We start from the raw sequence: 20,328 nt of genomic DNA, 5'->3' as shown, positions 1-20,328 counted from the left end.
CTATTATCCTAAATTCAGTGTTATCTGAACTTTTGTGTTATGAAAAGGGAGGAAGTTTTTTATTTCCTCTTGGTTTTGTATTGAGGTTTTCTTGCTTGTACCTCTTAAAGTATATTGGTGGCAAAGTCCTACCACAGGAAAAGAGAAGGAAGAAGAAAAATTTAAGTGTTTTACTTCACATTTTGAATCAGTCATAATTTACATTTAAAGCTTTCCTCCCTACCTGAGCTGTGGTAATTTTGGATTTGTTTTGCTCCATTTCAATTTCTTTCAACCTACCTGTCATGAGGCCCCTAAAGAACTCTTCTGTTGCAGGTTCTGATTTGAAGCTTTGGCCATGTACCAGTAGAGCCATCATGCCTTACTGCCTTCATCTGTTGTTAGCTTGTTTCAAGGTAAGATAGCTCCAAGTTAATTGGAGCTTTCTTGTCCTTAAGGCCTAGTTTATGTATCCTGAAACTGCATGGCCATATCCCAGGGCTGTGCCTCAATCCCAAGTGGGTATGGGGAGTGTCTTCTTTTGGAGAGGGGAGTGGAGTTTCAATGGCGAAGTGTTTGTTTTCTCTTTTTTTTCTCTATTTGTTTTAGTTTTGTGAAGAGAAGATAGAAGAAATCTCAAAATTTTTGTCTCTGTTTAGACTTCTCTTATAATCAGTGGGAGAGGATTTGGTATTTTAGCTGGAAATTTCCAACTTACTTTAGAAGTGTATTTCATTCTGCCTTAATATATACTTTTAAAGAACTTCTGTATTTGCACAGATCTAGGTGAGATAAATCCTATATGTTTTTGAAAGTAACATGTATTTCCTGATTGTCTGAATGCAATTTTTTCCCCTGAAGCTCAGAGCTTTCACAGACAGCAGAGATGATATGGCCCTGGGCCACGTAGTTGTTCTGCTTCAGCATGAGTGGCCGAGGGGTGAGAACTTGTTCCTGAAAGCCATCAACAAAATCTGCCAGCAAGGAAACTTCCAGTATGAGAATTTTTTCAACTATGTCACAAGTATCCTTTCTCTAACCAAGAATGTCTTTCACATCCTGCGCTGTAGTGTTGAAAAAGCTGTTAGTTTCCACAGCAGCTCTTTCTTTGAAACATGTTCTGTATTTACTTTCATACCAAGAAAACCTCTTGTAGTAGGCTCAGTACACAATGGACTGTAAATATGCCTCCTGTGCCCTGGCACTTGAGAGTGCCCTTAAGTAGACTGCCATGGCATTTCCATTCAGAAAAACAGCAGGAGCTCAGGCTGCTCATGCAAGTGACAGCAATCTCTTCAGTAAGAAATATGGGGCATTATGTACAAGGCTGTTAACAAAAAAGACAAAGTAGTACCTGTGCTGCAGAGCTGAATGATTTTGGCTCTTGTTTGTGAAAAACTTTCTGTGGGTAGCATGTTTGGGTTGAGTAAGATAATGAGCTATGTCAAAGATCATGCAAAGCATGTCTGATGTATCTCTTCAGCTATCTGACATAAATTCTGATCATCGTACACACAAATGGACAGTTTCATGTTTAACCTAAATAGACATCCAGCCATGGGCCTCAGGAAGCAGGGGGGGTCTAACTCCTATCTGTGACACCTAAATAAGCTGTGGTGTTAAAGGAAAGGAAAAAAAAAACCCACACAAAACAAGCAGCTAAATAAGGGATCAAAATAGAAAACTGAAAATGGTGATAATGTGCCACTGTGGTGGCACTTGCTTCAGATGCAGCCTCAGTTTGCACTGCTTTCATAACCTGGAGTGCAGGAAAAGGAAGTGAAACCCAGGGAAATTTGAGATCTGCCTTCTTTACCTCTGACTATGTACAAAGAAACAAAGAAAGGAAAGAAACTAACGGGTGTGTTCTTCACTTTGAAAAGGCATTTCTCATCAGTTTGTGGAGGATTAGGAATACATGCTGTGATCTTCTCAATCACTTTAAATAATGAGTACTTCAATAGCTTTGCAGTTTGACTCTCCTTTCAGCAATGTGGCTTCAGATGGGAGGCATAAGAAAGAATGTTCTCAATCATCATTTCCCTACTCAAATCTTTAACGTTTTCTTCAGATATTGATATGCTGGAGGAATTTGCTTATTTAAGAACACAGGAAGGAGGGAAAATTCATCTGGAACTGCTGCCAAATCAAGCAATGTTGATCAAGTAAGGATAAAAAAGCATTTACTGTTTTCTTTGGCAAAAAAAAAAAGGGAGTATGTTCTGGTTGTCTTTGCTTTCATGTTATCTTCTGGATAGTTTGTCATGTCTTTGAGCTTAAATTTAATGAGTTCAAACAAGGCCATGAGTTTCTTTTTCTGACTCCTGCTGATCTATGTATTCTTTTGGGGGGGTTCTTCAGCTTTAATTCCTGTTTTTGCAGGACTTTATTTCTGAGTGTGGCATTTGCTTTAGAGTGATTAGTATTAAAGTGATTACAATTGTGCTCTTTCAAGTAGACAGTTGCACTTTCCAGGAATTCTTCAAATAATTAGGCATGAGTGCAAGGTGTTGTTATTAATTTTGCTGAAGAGTAATGCTGAGCAAAAAGCACTATTATGCTTATTTTTGTAAACAAAATTCATGAAAGACGACTGAATGATGAAAAATTCCAGTAAAAATATAAATTCAATTGCATTCCAGCTACACTCCAGTAATCTTTCTGTTAGAATTAGCAGGTCATCTTATTCTGCTTAGCTTATTACAAGATGCTGAAGTAAATAATTTGGATTAACTTCCTAGGTGGTTTTACTTGTTCAGTCTTGACTCAAAACTATCTGCTGCAGGGTTTTAGTGGCATAATGTTTTGGAGTATCCTGGTTGTTATGAGAACTTGAGTATTTTGTTTCCTAAAAGGGGGACTGCCTAAAGTTTGTTGAAATTCCACTTAGGGTCACTGTATTCTGGCTATTTACTAACCAGAAATAGGCTGAAGTTTTCAAAATGGGAGCCTAACATCAGACAACGGGATCCAAATTTTAACTAGTAAATAGATTTTCCAGAGATCTAGATAACCAACACAAAAATGAGATACTAGGTGTAATTAAAGGAAAAGTTGAAACTTAGATGCCTCACTATGTGACGGAGGATTTTCTCTTCTAAGCTCTAGGTTTTCAAACTCTTACCCTTGCCATGTCTCACTGCTTGTAACCAGCTCTATGAAAACAAGCTACAGGGCATGCTGCACCACATAGGGTGTTAAGTAATAAGCTTTGCTAGCAAGAGGGCTTAGCACTGAAGACTCCATCTGGGAACTTTTACCTGCTGTCTCCATTTCATGGCAGTAGTTCAGGGCTGTTTCTCTTGGCTCCCTTTGATTGGCGTGGCCAGTTACTTTCTGTTCTGACCCCCTCGGTCAGGAAGGAGGTAGGGAGAAGTGTTTCTAGCGGGACAGAATCTCTCTTTGACCTCCTTTTGATCTGTGATGTTTCCTCAGTGAAGGAAAGGCTTGTAGAAGAGAAGTCCATTTCTTTGTGCTCATTGAGCCAAAAGAGTCAAATATCCTGTCCAGCTGGAAAAGCTGGAAGCACTTCACCAGAGAGCCCATGGAAGGGATAGCTGAAGGCATAAGCCACTGATCAGAGATGATGTCTACTCCCCTGGTACCACAGGTGTTTTTTTAGCTGGACTGGCTGTGAGGCCCAGGGCTGGTGTCACCCACCAGTGTTGACCTGGTTAGCTCACAGCCTCCCCCAGCTGGGGTTTTTGATAAAGTGTGCCAGTGTAGCCCTGTTTCCTGGGACTGGTTGGTAGGCTCAGACTGCTTACATCTTTCAAAACTATCACCAGTTCTGGTTGGATGAGCTGCTGCATCATCCTCCCATGAATTAGGAGGGACAGCTCAGATGCTGTTCATTCATGCTCAGAAAGGCGCTGAGTTCGACACAACAGGCCAAAGATAAAGCAGTTGTTCCTTTGTCTGATCTTTTCTCAGCATAAATGTAGTAATCCTACATCTTAATGGATGGGAAATGTATTGCAGATATTATATGCCTTTATAAGGACTGTTTTTTGTTTGATGACACACAGGGCATTTTCTCCCCAGGTGAATTCCTCATCCTTCTTCCAGTACTTTTTTCTAAGTACTTCATACTTCTTAGGAAATTATATTCATTTTTCTGAAGTCAGTAACGCAAATTGCAGTGTGCTTTTACAAAAGTTGAAGTAAGATCTTGGTAGTCTGCAGACTTATAATTAGGTTCTGCAAAATATTTCCCTTTGCTTGCATCCACTGTGGGAATGAGAAGGTCCATGGTTTTGATTTTAACTGGTGATACAGCCAGCTCATTCTGTTTGTGGTGTTAACAAGATTGTTTTATGAGCTTTGAATCCAGCACCATTAAGTGCTTTTGAACTCCCTTCTAGAAAAGCCAAGTTTCACAGTTTATCTGATATTCATGTCAGCAGGGGCACTGTTAGCTGGTGAGACTAAAGAGGAAAAGAGCAATATGCAGGAAATTGCTGCTTAATATCTTGCTTCTCTTTTTGATAAATCTTTCTCTAATTAATCTAATCATAGCCTATGGTATAAACTTGATCAGAAAGCTGTGTCCTTCCTTTTATTCATATTCGCATCACATCTCTCCTTGGGGACAGAGAAGGATGCTTTGAAGTGAAACAAAGTATCTTGAAAGTGTAATTTTTACTCTCTTGAAAGTGTGTGCACGTGGGTATGCTTAGTTCTGATTGCAGATCTTGCAGACAATAGTGAAGACACAATTGCACAGAATTCCTTTTGCAAACATCTGCCACTCTGGGACCAATAAAATCTTGCTTGCCCTTTGTATTTCCTGTTTCCCATGTCCGTTTTTGCAAGTACTGGGCTTACTCATGCCAAGAATTCTTGAAAAATTATCTCATTTGCTGGAATAATTTTTGTGGCTATTTTATTTCAGGTTATTGTAGCTGTATTAGAGTGTTAAATGTCCCATCTTTATTTGACTTTTATAAGCTCTGTATCTATCAGTAAACCATAGATGCTAACCCAAATGCCCACCTGTGAGATCTGAAGGTAGGCACTTAACTCAGAATTACGGGAATGTAAGTGTGAGTTTTGCTTCTCTGCTCCCTTCTTAGCATCTCTGGGGGTGAATGGTACACTCACTACTCAGGTGCCTATTAAGATTTAGGTGACATTAGAGACTTAGATTAAGAAGCTAAACCTCTCTCCTATATACCAAATTTCTCCTTTCTCTTCTCCTTAAGTGGGGTATTGCTCTAGACTGAACCTGTTAGGTTATTATCTTGTTCTAAATAGCACACAGAGATAAAAGTTTAATTTCCTGGAGAAGACAATTATTTCCTGTCTTTCAGCTGAGACAGCTTTTGATGGTTAGTTCCTGTAGCCCTGGTCATAAATGGGAGGTTGCTCTGAGCGGACATTTGTGCTCTGGCATTATACCATGCTCTAAGAGCTACTTTTATATGCAGTGAGAATTTGTAAAGGTGGAAAAGCCCATCTGTGGGCTAATGAAAAGATACTCGGGCAACCTTTTACAAATACCACCACGTACTCAACCTGGCTGATACCCGCTGTGCATGCACCTGGCTTGGGTTCAGCAGCCAATCCCTTGGCTCCAAGCTGTGGGCTCTCCCAGTTTGCTGACATGCTCTTGCCAGTACTGAAGGGAAGCTGTGGTATCTGCAATGCTCCTCTGGATAAATCTTTTCTGACTGATGTGCTTCCTTGGAAGACCTGTAACAGTTCATCGTAGTACAACTGTGTATTGGTTTTGCACCTGCTGCTGTCCTTTCTCCTGGTGTAACTGTCCAAAAATATATGTATATATTTAGACCACAGCCTTGCAATGAAATCTGGGGATATTTGCATGTTTGATGCTGTTAGAGTCCTGCACCCCTTTGGCTGCTCAGTGGTCATACTGCTGTGTGAGCTCACCCTAGTTTTCTGTTACTCCTTTTTTGGAGAGTTGTTTTGCACCAGAGGGGGAGTTGGTGTGTGGGTGTTTGAATGCTGCTATTTGCTGTTTTTTAAAGGACCTCTAGCCCTCCCATGGGGTTACTACAGCAGGAATTCATACCTGTGCTACAGCCCAGCATACAGACTGCTGACAGGTACCAAGCGGAAAAACCCTGCTCATAGTGTGCTGTGTTTTGTCAACATGTTTTACTGCCCATGGTTTTCAGCAATTTGTTACTCAATATTTATCTTTTTTTTTTTATTTCTTCATTTGTGCCTACATTGCCTGGCAAACCATGTTGTTCTATAATAACATTTATTTTTCTTTTTCCCATAAGTTGCCAGTATCCGTGTCCTTTTAATTTAGTAATTGCTATTGAATTTAAAGAATAATGTAGAAATCCTCAAAAGTTTTTCTGATGTTCCATCATATATTAGCAAGAGCATAACCCTTTATTTTCAAGATACTGGTTCCTGGATCCATTTGCAGCAACTTTTCTTCATTTAGGTTGTTCTGAATTCTGTTTTGTGTTTTCCAGCTGTAATATAACTCATCCTCCAAAGTGCTGCTGGCTCGCTCAGCAGCTGTAGGTTGCATATTCTCCTTTAGGCTGTAACTGACCATAGCACTCAGCTGCCAGCAATGTTTAAGACAATAAAGACTGAAAACAGGACTTATCCCATAGCCTCTGAATATACTGGAGTATTTTCAGTGCAGGTTTGCTTCACTTAGCATAGCTCACCAAGGAATTGCCCAGTAGGCTTTGCCTTTTCCATGTGTTGCAAAGGTCTCTACTGTTTTGGCAGAGAAGTCTCTTCTCAAATGCCAGACTTCTTTATTTACATGAAAGTTGTGTGGTGTTGTTGGTGAAGGTAATTCTGAGATGTTTCCCTTCCTTGTTCCCAGCATCTCTGAATGGGCACAGATGCCCTCACCCTTTATTTTTTATTTTCTTTCTGTCTTTCAGTAGGCTTGCTGTGTTCGGACCAGCTATTCCCTTCTTACCCATGACTCAGGACTCATCTCATCATTAGCATTATGCTTTTCTTTCCAAATTAATTTATGCTGGTTCCTTCAGTAGTGTTAAGGTTCTCAATTCAGGGCATGTCTTTTTCTCCCCTTCCCAAGTAGGGCTTGCAGGTAGATGTTACAAAGTCTTGATCTTAACCCCTTCTGGACCAGTGCAAGTAAAGTGCTTTGGTGCTGCAGAATACTGTTTTAAGGACAAGATTTAGGTGTTGAGGCCAGCATGAGGACAAAGAACCGTTCGTAAAAATGGCCATTAACAGGGCAATATCCCATAAGTTTCCCCAGCCAGCACTGCTTTAGCTAGCTCAGTAGCTGGACCTTTGTTCTGTTTGAAAATAAGTCCTGAACTTTTGCTCAGAATAAATGTAACCCTGTGCCTGGTGTCTAGTATCTTCATAAGAGCTGGCTTCTGCTGATGCAGCCTGGCTTGATTTGGGTTTTGTGAAGTGCTCACTGTGCCCTTCACTAGTCACAGTATTACAGTGCCCACAGGGTTATAGAGCTCCTTCCTGCACTTTGATATTGGGAGAAGATGCCCTCTGCTCTTTATGATGGCACCTGTGCTCCAGAGAAAGCAAGTTCATCTTTTCACTCTTCTTTCAACCCCAGCCATTTACAGAAGTGATTACAGGGAAAAAGTGGCCTGGGCATCAAAGGTAGAGAGGGAAAAAAATTCCTTTCCCCAATCAAGGAGAACTCTCTTCTTGCTGGGTTAAGAGAATAGATTTTCCTGTTATCCAGAAGATTGACATTATTTCCCCCTTCTGCAGTCATAGTCAAAGCAGTGAGAACATAGATTTTTTGTAGCTTCTAACTGTTGAAAGACTTGTAACCTACTAAACACAATTTAAAAAAAAATAACATAGCACAGGCTCTTTTGAATCTCATTAAATAAACTCAGATATGGACCATAAATATGTAGTAGGTGACACACAGTACTTTTTAAAAGATGTAGTTCACTAGATAACCATGATGTGATGTTGTCTGTCTCTCTTTCCTTCACGGCTTAAGGCACCACACAGTGACCCGGGGTATAACTAAAGGAGTGAAGGAGGACTTCCGCCTGGCCATGGAGCGCCAGGTCTCGCGCTGTGGGGAAAATCTCATGCTGGTCTTGCATAGGTTCTGCATCAATGAGAAAATACTGCTGCTGCAGACTCTTGCTTGAACGGACTGGATCCTGATGCAGTGTCTCTTATGGAGAGAGGGGAAGGCTCTTGGTATGAACAAGCAGATAGCAGTGGAAAATCTCTTCTTCAGAGGGTCAAGAAGTTCCCTGTAAGTTACAGGTTCTGCACTGCTTGATTTCTTATGTGAGTAGATCAAACTTTATAAATAAAACATTGTTTAAGAAGTCTTTGTAATATCCTATTTGTTTTGGGTTCTTTTCCCATGGCATTATACTAAGATGTGTGTCATAGTTCTTTCTATCTTTGCACATACACAGAGAACATAGCAAGGTATTTCAGGTTTTTTATTAGCACTAGTTTGGAAATCATAGCATGAGTGAATTTCCTGAATTTCCAAAAACTGTTATCTTACATTGAATTGGTCTGTTAGGTCTTCCTTGACTGCAGAATTCTACCTGTATTGCTGGTTTTCAGATTCAGGGTTCTTAAGTAAATTCATGTAGAAAGAGGATTGTTTTGATTGAAATTGGTAATATCCAAGTGATTATGCAGAGTCAATAGGAAATGGCCTTTCTGCACTCCTGGAGTGTAGCACATGAAACTCGGACCTTGTCCATGCAAGAGGTGTGTTACACAAAAGCCTAGAACATGCACAGATGGGCTGCTAAACCTGTAGGAGCAGCCTGCTGATTAATAAGCCAATAGAAGAGATTTTAGGCTTCAGCAGGATTCTAAACCTAAGGATTTGGTCTAATAAATGGGAGAAATACCATGAAGCATGATCAGCTGAGAGGACCACCAGGCTGTGACACAGAGGTGCCTCCAAGCTTTCCCAGATGGTCACTGGCCAAGTTAAATGTGTGCCAGTAGCCAAAGGGGACAGGCATGCAAGAGGTGGCAAGGATATATACAAAGCCCAGACCCCCTGAGTTAGGGGGTTCTGTGTGACACACAGGAATGGCTACCACAGGCCCTTTCTGATAACCCCGTGCAGTCACCGTCCCCCATCCTTTGCAGTTCCTTTCATGAACACCATCAGGGTGTCTTGGGCTGCCCAACTGTTAATGTATGTTCAGTTTCTCTGTATGAAAGAGGGAAATCAGTAAAATATTTACAAAAGACAGAAAACAGAGAGCAACTGTAATAGACTAGTAAGTTTTTGTTAAATAGGAAAATACTGTCCCTTAAGTCACATAAAAGTCTTGATGATGACTTCCATGGCACTGTAAACTTGAACTAGTATCCCTTTTTAGTAATACAGCCTGAGTGGCAATATTTCAGGCTAATCCACCATATTTCAGGCTAATCCACTTGCCTCATCAGAATCTAGGCCTGCTAGACCTTGACCACCTCTATCAGATTTTCCAGAATATCCTTTTCCTGTAAAGTACATATGATATTATGACCCAAAGAGTTGTTGCAGTGAGGTTTTGAATCAGATGCTCTGCATGGGATTGACTGTCCTGCATCTTCCACTTAAAAGGGAAGTAGTTTGCAAACACTTGGTGTCCAATGTATACCAGGATTGAGTTCATTCCTGTAAGGAAGCACAGGTTATACCATCTGAAAGAGCAGGTATGGGCTTGCTTCAGAGCAAGCAGGCAGACATGTGCCAGGCTTATAAAAGAGAGTGGCACCAAGACAACAACTGCTAATGTAATTTGCCCCAAAGATGCTACACACTGTTTTCAAATACAGTCTGAGGAGTTTTCTCCCTCAAAATATTTATTAAAAGAAATACAAATAACCTCTGTGCTAAACTGAAAATACCACCAAATCAGTATGCTGCAATTATATTAATAAGGAGAATAATAACAGTCACTGTTTTCAGGGTGGACGAGTGCCAACCAATCTGGTCAGATCTGCTGCCTTTACAAACAAATGCTGACTGACCTTCAAAGCTCTGGGGTTTCTGGTAGGAGGTATGATACCCTGCTGTCACCCTGCCTATTTTCCTACCCAGACAACAGGGACCAAAGCTGTTGAAAGGTCCCCTCTGCTGTGGCTTTGCATTCTCTACTCATGTTTGTTGTGTGCCCAGTGTGGTTAAAACCACAGTGGGATACTTTGGGAAACACGCTTATCTGAAATCACAGAGACACAACCTACAGAGCTGCCCAGGGGATTTAGTCTTCCACATCTTCAGAAGTGGTATTACTCTGTTGACAGGCCTTTGAGTTTCCCATTAGGTTATACAGTCTCAGCAGTTCCTTCCAAAACCAACTTTGAACAGCTGTGGTATTTTGCTTGGTACTAGGCAGCTGTTCACTGGGACCTTGACTTGATACCAAACTCAGAACAGTCATTAGGCAGTAGCAGCTTTTAGCCCTCATTTAAAGAATTTATTGTCCCTCTCTCCTAAATATCTGTTCTCAAGTGTCCCAGTTCTATGCAAAGGTTCCACTCAACTTAAGCATTCTGGAATCCTTCAGGTTACTTCAATCTAAATCCCTACTTTCTTACAGACAATGGAAGCGAAGAAAACCAAAGGATAGTATCAGTGCAGAAAGAATCATAAGGAATATGTTTCCTAATGTGATTTACTGACCTGGGTATAAAAATGGAGCACCTGACCACCATTTCTTGACATCCACAAGGTAATATATCAGCAATAAGAGGATGAAGGCAAAGCAGCTCATGGTTGTCACATATGATATTGACCTACAAACATTTCCAGTAGAAAGAGTAATATTTAGAGAACAATGTGATACAGATCTCAATGCACAAAAGGTAAAACATTCTCTGAGCTAAAATAGTACTTTAACAAAATCATATTAAATGTTCCATCTCTTTGCTTACCATAAGTTCTTGTTTATGGGAATAAACCCTTCTTCTTTAGAACATTTTGTCAAGATAGCAGAAATAACTCCCTGAAATAGAAAGTAAAGTTTATATAACCATTGCAGCATGTTTCAGAAATATTTGCATTGCATTAAAATACATGTCTTTTAAAAAGAGCTACATAACTATCAGACTTACCATTACTATGCCCCATATGATGAACCGACTCATAATTTGTTTGGGCTGGTCTTTGTAGAACAAAGTAATTTTTCCTGCCTTATGAAAACAATTTTAAAAAATAATTAATGCTCATTCATGTAGCCACATTTCAAGAGCCAGATATATTTTCCACCAGTTACCTGTGCTAAGACAGAGACCACGAATGGGATTTCTATCAGCCAAGTGGTTGAAAGACTCAAAATGAGGACTCTTTGTAAAGAATGGACACACGAGGGGAAAATATGTAAATGCAACCCAATCAGCAGTAGAGGGCTTTTCTCCCTTTCTCACTATGTTAACTGAAGAAGGGGACAAGCATCTTTATTAGGTCAATGCAACATAAGTTGAGCTCCCTCTCCCTTGGTAAGGAACAACACCAGAGCCAGCCCCAAGAGTTTCTCCACAGCATCCCTGAACTGCCCAGAGCACATGCTTTTTTTCATATACCACTAAGCAATGTGTCCTGATAATTCACTCCTCAGTGTCACACTTCACTTCCAAGATCTGCCTCACAGATATTCCCAATCAATTTTTCCCCAGTGCTACATGTAGTAACATTCCTTTCCCAGCACAAGAGTTCCAGTTTGGTTCACAGCTGCTGCACCATCAGAAAAGCTAGAAGTGCATCAAAACTGCATCAAAAAGTGCAGTACTTTAAACAGTTGTGAGCTGTGGGCTTTTGGTGTTGGTAACATCAGTGTGAAGCCCTGCATCTCTCTTGTCAGGGAAGGTGAGCGCACAGCACCTGTGCAAGATGGTTATCACTGCATGACAAGCAGAAAATCAGCAAGGGGGAGCAAGTACATCGCAGCTTTTGAAACCCTTACAATGAAGCTGTGAAGTTTGTGATTGCTTTTAGTCCCCTGTGTGTCTCAGCCTTATTTTCCAACATACAGAGCCAGCCTACTCCCACCATAAGCCCAACCTTGAAACACCAGGTGGCTATTCTGAAAGCTTCTTGTGTCCATCCCTTACAAAAACTGAGAAGTCTCAGTGTATCTAATGCAAGCTACTGCCACGTTAGCTGCCACTTCTCTGGCACTCACCTCAGGCTAAGCCATTGCGAAAGCATTGTTCTGAAAAAGGTTTAATAAGAACCAGTCTCAGCCTTAAGTAAAGAAACCCAGTTGCCTCCCCACTGCCAAGCTTCCTTCAAATCTTCCCATTACAGCATGCAGCCAGAAAGAAAACAAGGTACCTGCAGTCCCAAAAATGCCAAAACAATGCTATTTATGGTCCCCAGGATCCCTTCAGGATCATATGGTATCGTTGATTGGTAAGTCACCTTAGAGAGAAAACAGCTGTTACAGAGCACCCAAGCAACCAAACTCCTTTCTTTTCAATCTCCCTGCACGTATCATTCCCAAGCCACTCCTGACATACTGCAAACCAAAAACTACTTACACCTGACGAGGGATGCTGATACATATGATTTTCTCCAAGAAGCAAACGGTCAATGTAACCAGCTGCTCCTCCGGTGCAGTTGGGATACTTTCCGAAGTCCCCAATGCCCCCAGGACCAAGATAGCCCCTAGGACAGAGGCAGAGAACTTGTAGTGCAAAATGTTGTTACAGTCCAGCTGCACAGCAACTGGCCCACTGAACCAGCACGCTAAATGCTCGATGTTTTCCCAGGCTAGAGGCTCACACTGATGGTAATGCAGTGATCATATATTGCTGTACACAGACCTCAGGGAGATTTTAATCCCCTTTTTTTAATAGAAAGGAAGAGTGACATCACCTGGTACTTTAGTGCCAAAGTAAAGAATATTTTTTCACATGATGGATGCTTCTTTTAACCCTGCTAGCCTGAAAGCTCTTCCCTTTATTTCTTCTCTGTGGCTTATAAAATGTACCCTCTACTCAGTAGAAGAGAACCAACCTGATACCACACATTAAGTTGTCTTGAGTGCATGGTCTTACCTGGGACAATCTGGCACTGGTAACAAGAAGGTCAGGCAGAGCCAAATTGTTTCTAACACCAGAATAAAAATCCACCGTGGCCAGTAGGGGAGAATATCCTGCAGAGCAGGGAATCGTCCTTCCTGCATGAGATGGAGGGAGGGGTGTTAGCTGGCAAGTAAAAACCATGCCCTTGGGGACAACCTGTACTTCCTGGCAGGCAGTCTTGTACCCCAGATACAAGAGGGAGATGTCATTACAAAACTGGGTTCTACCAACAGACCTTTCATTTTCACAAGCAATTTTCAGACACTTAGTTACTTGGGACAGGGGGGAGAAACAAACCAAAACAAAAGCCCTTAATGTTTTTTAACTTGGAAAATGTCAAAAGGAATTTTGATTCATGCATAGAACAAAAGCCTTTTGGGAAAACAGACTCTAGAAAGGCCAAAACCCAGTATTACTTTCCCCTGCTGTGAAAAATCCTTGCCAAAATTAACTGGACAAAACACAGACTACAGGATTCAGCATAGAGGTGCCTGTCCCTGGGCTTCCTTGGCAGTGGAAAACACAGAAGTGTCTTGGAATGCCTGTTTTTAAGAACTGTCTGAATGGATTGTTGAAATCCTCAAATGTAGTAAAGCTAGATGTGACAAAATGCAGACTGTGACACTGTGACATGTGAAGGGTGTACGTACCCAACATTGACCCCTGCCAGGCCACAGTGCACCACACATCATGTCAGATGTTACATCTTGTTTTCTTGTTTCTCATGCGTTCTTTTTGCCCAAACAAGAGCAAAGGCTCCCAAACCCTGCTCCAGTATCAGTTCAGTTGTCATCTCCCCACATAACTCACCCAGGTCCCACTATCAGCTCTTGTAAACAGGAGTTCAAGAGCAGCAACCACCAGGTATGTGAATCCCAGCCTCTGGAGCACGCCTGGAATACGCAGATTATCCCAGGACACTGGAAGACATGCAAGCAGTATGGAAGAGGAGCAGACACAGGCTCTGTTGTAAATACAAAAGTGTATTTTTAAATGAAGTCTCCTTCAGGGAGAGCTGAGATCCACTGCACCTGTGAGTACAAGGGATACCTCCACTCTGCCATCCCAATTTTCTCTACATCAAAGTCCTGGGAAAGGCACTAAAACAATCAACAGTGGTTGGCACAGGAGTCTAACAGAGAGAATTGCAGAACTGAACCACACTCCACAAGATACCATCCAACTGTAGATAAAGTTTTTGCAACAGCCCAGCCAAGGAGGCAGGAACAAGTTACAGAAATGCAAGGAAGAGAGCAAGTTCCACTCACAAGGTCCAAGGCAGTAATTGGGATTCACAACTATGATTCCCAGCAGGATTAGCACAACACTCCTCCAGATGATTTTTCTAAACATCTTCCACTTGGAACTTCCCCACCTCAGCATGGAGCCCAGTGCCAATGCTATTGATGCCCCCATGATGAACACAAACCTGGAGAACAGAGCAGGTGGGAAACGGAGTTGACAGATGTCTCATAACATGTATGAGTAACAGCAAACACTAAAGCTGGCAGAGTGGCCTGCACTGGTCCAACAGAGATGCATGCACTGAGTGAAACTGGGTGATTTTATTTCCTCTGATTGCTAGGAATTTCCAGGCTACTGAGCTTGCACTATGGAACACTTCTACCTTTTTCAGTGGTCAGTTGAGGTAGGGTTGTAACGGCAGTCTGCTCTTTTTCCAGCAATTCACATAAGACCATTCTTTTGGTTATAGAAATATTAGTGTTATCCAAAATTTATTTGGCTCCTTTATCTATGGATACACACCAGTCCAGCTTCAAATCTTGCCAGACTGGCAGCTTTTAACACAGTGGCATGGCATTGAACTTCTCAGGAATACTGCACTTCCACTGGCAGGGTAACCCTGGACCTTGTGTGTGGGAAGAAGGAGGATGTGGGCACCAAAACCACTTAGCTCTTCTACTGGTTCATTAGGGTTATGTTGCTATTTGTAGGGGCAGACTCCTATTGACTGTTCAACACAAATTCATCCCTCCAAATACATTTCCACATGGAGGTAAGGTGAATACAAAGTTCCACTTGCAATGTTTAATATAAAGAATCACTCAATACAAAAACTACTCTTCAGGAAAACTTACCACGGAAACACCAAATCTGCCACTGTTAATCCTACAGAGAAATACAAAAGAGTGTGTTATTTACCTTGAACCCTCCTCACGTTTAACAATAGTACTGCTGATTTTCTAGAGGAATTGGAGGCTGCTAGCAATTATTCATGTCTCAAAATCTAAAACATGTTATAAACAAAACCTACAAAGAGCTCATCATCTTGCTTCACTGCATTTGCCACTCTTCAAGAATAGGGTCAGAACTGATTGCTGTGCCTTGGGAAAGATTTCAGGGATGGGATCCTTGCTATTCTCCACAAAGGCATTACAATGCTTGACTTCATCCCCTTACCTTACCAATCAAGGCATTATATTTTTATAGCACTGAGCAACATCAGCTTGACTGTGGTCATTTAGCAACACAGGAAAGTTAAAGATACGACCCTGTATCACAAAAGAAAAGGTTACACACAGACTGTGATGTGAAACCATGCTGGCACTGCATGATGAGGAGGACCATTCTCTGCTTTGCCCATTTAAACAACAGGCAGATTCCCTGCTGAGGCAAACCAGGACAGCATCCCAGCCTTTGGCTGAGCAACAGCTTGCTGCAGCAGCTGCAACAGCAACCATTTCTAGATACTGCTGCAATTAAAATCCAGAGCAACTGTCTCAATTGTACTTTACCATTCCAGCTCTCATGTTTGAAGAACCAGTATTTTCCTCCTCCATAGTTAACAAACACCATAATTACAAGAGAGAGCCTAAAAAGACAACAAAACCACAAAGTATCACATGTCGATGAAATGCATACTAATTAACTCAAAGTTAATGATTATTACTCCCACTAATGTATTTCTAATTCTGAGATTTGATTTATTTTATTTCTAAAGCAAGATTTCTAAGTTTTCCAGCTTTACCAACCAGTAAGCCATGTTTCAAAAATCATGTGGGGTTGAACCAAAGCAAGCTCCTTATAGCATTTCCACACTGAACACATTGTTCTTTTTCACCCTCTTCCACAACTTTGACGTCTCCACAAATTAGATCAATTACAAAGTATGTTGGAAAATCTTAGAATTAAAATCTTGATTAACTTCCAAGTAAAACAGACCACCTTGAACTGTCCATCTGCTATATATTGCCATGCACTGTCAAATCACCACGGAAAAGTCTCATTCCCCTTGGAGGAGCTGCTTTTGAGCAAGCTCTTTCGCTCACCCTCGGAAGGTGTCAAGGGAACGCAGGCGCTGCCGCGAGCCCGAGCTCCACAACAGCGGGGCAGGATCACAGTTAATGGAGTCTGTTGTGTTCGGGGATCCGAGCTCCTTCGGGAACAAACCAGACACAGGAAGAGCAAGTCAGCAGCTGCACCAGCTGATGAGGGAACAAAGGATAGCAAACTGCAAACTTTCACACACACACTGTCTTTATTCTCCCTGTCTTCCTTTTGTCTACTTCTAACCTCTTCCCAGCTTCACCACTTTGCAATAATGCTTGCAGATGCTCCAGACTATACCTTTGACCAGGCAGAAACAAGAATGCAGTGGAATGAGCCTGTGCTTGAGACTCATCAGAGCTGGGTCCCCTCCAAATCAGCCAGGCTTGCCAACACTCTGAGTACTGCTTTACAACAGAGCTGAGCTGATCTAGTTGCTAACTCTCAAACAGGACCACCCCCAACCCATCAGCACTTGTCTGACACCACAGAGGGGCTCTTTCGAGATTGCTGTAGAGCTCTGCTTCCAAGTCTTTTGATTCTAGACAGGTTTGGACCTCTTAGGTATGAAGCCCAGACTGTGATGAACCATCTACATTCTACTACAAAATGAGAACCCCACAGAAATGGTGGTTCTAGAGGCGCCAGAGAAATTCTGACTTCATTTTTTTGCTAAATTCCTGCTGTGCTGGAAGCAGTAATGAAGGCTGTGATTTCCCTTACACTGACTTTGTTAGAAGGGGACAGTATTTTCACCAACACATTTGTTTCAAAGGAATTAAAGAGGGCACAAAGCTGAAAGTTCAAACCTTGCAAGAGCTTTACAGGGAATCCACTACACTTGCATGGAAACCCAGTCTAGCACTCTCCATTGACATAAAATTGCCTATCTGACATCAATACAAGATTTGCTAAGGGGAACACCCACAAGGGGAAGATGATTAGTGATAAACAAGTCCCCAGATGTCCAGATAGTGTGTGTTTCCCAGAGATGCAAACACTACAGAATGCAAAGTAAAGATACTGTGGTCACTCACGGAGTTAATCATACGATCAGTTGCTCTGGGATTCAGTTTCTTGTAAACCCAGTTTCTGACTGGATCAATTCTGAAAATGAGTAACAGTTTAAAACACAAAACAAAGCCAGAAATACTTTATAGTTTATTTCACCTTAATAGAAGCTATTTAACAGAATGAAACAGAAGTTTTGACAGTTCCTATTTCTGTTGTTACAGCCCACATAGGTAATACTGAGATTCAGCTAGCACCTAGGATCTCAGTTAAGTCCAGCTGTGGAAATACACTGACACAAGCTCATGTTTGGGGGTTTTATTCTCAGGTTGCTTAAAGGCAAAGATGATTTACACCTTTCAGTAAAGGATAGAAGGTTGCATTTGTTACATGCACTTTGGTCCCACTGCCTTGGATTACTGATCCAGAGCTAGACAAGGAATACGGGACATGAGGGTGCAGCAGGACATTTGTGAACTTACAGTGAAGATCAGCTGCTCTGCACACAAACTACCAAGGCTGCAAGATATCCCTCAAGTGAAATCACATTACTCTGCATTTCTTGCCACATGTGCCACAACGTGCACATGGAAACTGATTACAGGATCTGAGCTGCAAGCAGGGCTACAAGTGGGACTCCAAAGCATTACCACACTGAGATGTGTGGTCTTAAACCAGCACGTGCAAGGAGGAAGTTCACTTACTTCATTAGAAGGCGCCCAGCAATCAGGAGAGCAAGGATGCCCATGTAAACCAGGAAAGCAAAGAGAATAGCTACATGAAAAGGGAAGAACACAACTCTATAAATGATCTAACAAAACCATTCAGCAACCTGGACTTGGCCAAGTGTGACACAAACATGACACAAAGCCCAACTCCCTGATCATTATCCCCCCTTCTCCATGCAATATACATCCCAGAGGAAAAAAAAAACACAGCAAGACCCCCAAACTACCCAACACAAAAGCAGATTAGTTTCAAAGTGCAGCTCAGTGACTCCACATCTTGGCATAAAAAGAGCAAAATAAAACTGCATTGCATCACAAGACACTAGTGAGAGAAGAGCTGATGTGCTGTGACACTAGTGAGAGAAGAGCTGATGTGCTGCGATATGTTCTGAAGAAGGAAGTAGAGGTTTAAAAACAGCCTCAATGTGAAGAAGATAGGGGAAAGGGAAATACACCTAGTTAGCAAGCATGGAGAATTTTTCTTTACAGTTAGGAAACTGGAAGAACTGAAGAATAATGGAAAAGAAGAGACATAGACAAGAGTTTGAAACGGTCCTGGATAAGAGATGAACAAAAGGTCACGTTCTAAATTAAAAGTGCAACAACAAACAAAAATCCAGACAAACATTGTGTGACTTGTTTCCCATTTTGTGAGAGAAGATAGAGGGAAGAAGAGAGAGGGTTCTGCATATATACAAAAACATGCAGGGAAACAGGAAGTAATATCTCCCTCCAGACATATACCCACTGATTTTTCTGTACTAATGCCTGCTGCAAAAATGTTGTGGGCAGACAGGATATCATGTGAAGAGGCCTGATCCTGGTCAGGGCCTCAAGATGGGTGTATAAAAGGAGGCAAGGATGTCAAGAAAGAAGAGGGGCAAGCCCATGACAACACTCCAGCACAACATGAGTAGCTGCACTGGCTTCTTAGGAAGCTGGTTCTGCTGGGAGACATGTGGGTTGTAGAATGAAAGGGAAAAAGAGAACTCTACATACGAAGGTAGCTGTTGATAGGGCCTTCATTGATGATTAGGTCACAAGAAACAGTGTGGTTGCTTGTACTTATGGTCTTTACCACAAGGGAATAATTGCCAAACTCTCCAAAATGATACTGAATCCTGCAAATGATAAAGGAAACAAAACTTGGTGAGCCACCCCCAGTACATGCAGGTACCACTGCAGCACTCAAGGGGGCTGTCAGCCTGAATGCTTTAGGAAAGGCAAGCCAAAAACTTGGACCAACACTGTGACCTAACCAGAACCTTGCCTCTTCCAAGCATTACCCTCCCCTAGCCCAGCACCAATTCTGTACCACACATGCACTGCCATCATTTGTCTTCTGGAACTAGAGACTCCCTGCAAGAGAAACCAGGTGCTTGCACATGCTGCCTCAATGAACACCGTTTTTGCTCCTGCTTGCACCTAGATCCTTTCAGCACAATTCCAAAGTACACCACTGTTCCAGCAGTGGGGTGAAGACTGAGTTCTAGGCCTAAACAGCTGGGAAAAAGGAGGTGATGAGGCATATGGCTCCAAGGGAAAAAAAACAAAAAACCAAAAACCAACAACAAACCAACACAAATAGAGGATAGCGCTATCCATGTACTCCCTGGGGCTGGGTCACCTACTTGCAGAGATCTCTGTCACCCCCAGAGCTGTTGAGCAGCAGGGTGAGTGGATGCTGCGTATCAACCATTACCAACGCCGTGCCTGGTTTTCTCAGGCTCTCGTTGCTTGGTGGGACAAACGCCAGGAACTGATACAAGCACTGTGGAAGAAGAGGGTGAAGGGAGCTCATTAGTGCCAAAGGAGAGTGAAAGGGGGCTCTGACTTGCATGGTGGCAAAGACAAGGAAAGATGCCACAGGGCTGGAGCATCTCCTGCTGCGGGAATTCCCTGCGTGCTGCTCGAAGGTAAAACCGAAGCGAAGCGACCTGACGAAGCCCCGGGGAGACGCCGGAGCAGCCGAGCAGCCCCGCCGCTGGCCGGGCTGTCAGAAGCGGAGGCCGGGGGGTGACCCCCGCCCGGCACAGCCCCTCACCTGGTGGCAGGAGCTGGAGCGGGCGGTGAGGTTCAGGCCCGGGGCGGGCAGCTCGTTGCGGACGAGCAGCAGCGCCTGGTCCATCCGCCCCGACCGCCGCCGCTCCGCCGCCGCCGCCGCCCCGCCGCGGGGCCCGGGCGCGCCCGGCCCGTCGGGCTGCGAGAGGCCGGGTGCCGTCAGCAGCGCGCCCAGCGCCGCCGCCACCGCGGCCACCAGCCCCGCCGCCGCCGCCATCGCGCCGCGCTCCGCCCC

General features: G+C 42.8%; 2 protein-coding genes across 6 annotated transcripts in view; one reads left to right on the top strand and one right to left on the bottom strand.

The window, feature by feature from the left end:
* The window catches only part of INTS10 (integrator complex subunit 10), a 23,499-nt gene extending 12,832 nt beyond the window's left edge, over positions 1–10,667 (top strand). For 2 of the 5 annotated variants that reach the window (XM_018926771.3, XM_018926770.3), the window contains exons 14-18: positions 316–395; positions 841–1,003; positions 2,051–2,144; positions 5,973–6,050; positions 7,937–8,279. In XM_018926771.3, the coding sequence (XP_018782316.1) occupies positions 316–395; positions 841–1,003; positions 2,051–2,144; positions 5,973–6,050; positions 7,937–8,093 (572 nt within the window). In that variant the 3' untranslated portion in view covers positions 8,094–8,279. Of the gene's footprint in view, positions 1–315; positions 396–840; positions 1,004–2,050; positions 2,145–5,972; positions 6,051–7,936; positions 8,280–10,520 lie in introns of those variants that run through there. The other 3 variants (XM_018926772.3, XM_009101241.4, XR_007777500.1) reach the window with 2 other exon arrangements.
* On the bottom strand, positions 8,382–20,328 carry HGSNAT (heparan-alpha-glucosaminide N-acetyltransferase). Its single transcript, XM_009101538.4, has 17 exons — positions 20,077–20,328; positions 19,664–19,803; positions 19,032–19,153; positions 18,009–18,078; positions 17,331–17,400; positions 16,296–16,402; positions 15,762–15,838; positions 15,105–15,135; positions 14,274–14,434; positions 13,816–13,925; positions 12,979–13,100; positions 12,460–12,586; positions 12,254–12,340; positions 11,035–11,112; positions 10,855–10,925; positions 10,604–10,716; positions 8,382–9,592 (listed from the first exon to the last, which is right to left on the bottom strand). The coding sequence occupies exons 1-17, from the start codon at positions 20,308–20,310 to the stop codon at positions 9,411–9,413; spliced, it is 1,902 nt and encodes a 633-aa protein (XP_009099786.3). The 5' UTR covers positions 20,311–20,328; the 3' UTR covers positions 8,382–9,410.

The sequence above is a fragment of the Serinus canaria genome, chromosome 4, assembly GCF_022539315.1.
Source record: "Serinus canaria isolate serCan28SL12 chromosome 4, serCan2020, whole genome shotgun sequence".
NCBI classification, from domain to species: domain Eukaryota; kingdom Metazoa; phylum Chordata; class Aves; order Passeriformes; family Fringillidae; genus Serinus; species Serinus canaria.
The sequence above is the reverse complement of the archived record's forward strand: the minus strand, read 5'-3'. Positions and strand labels throughout refer to the sequence as shown.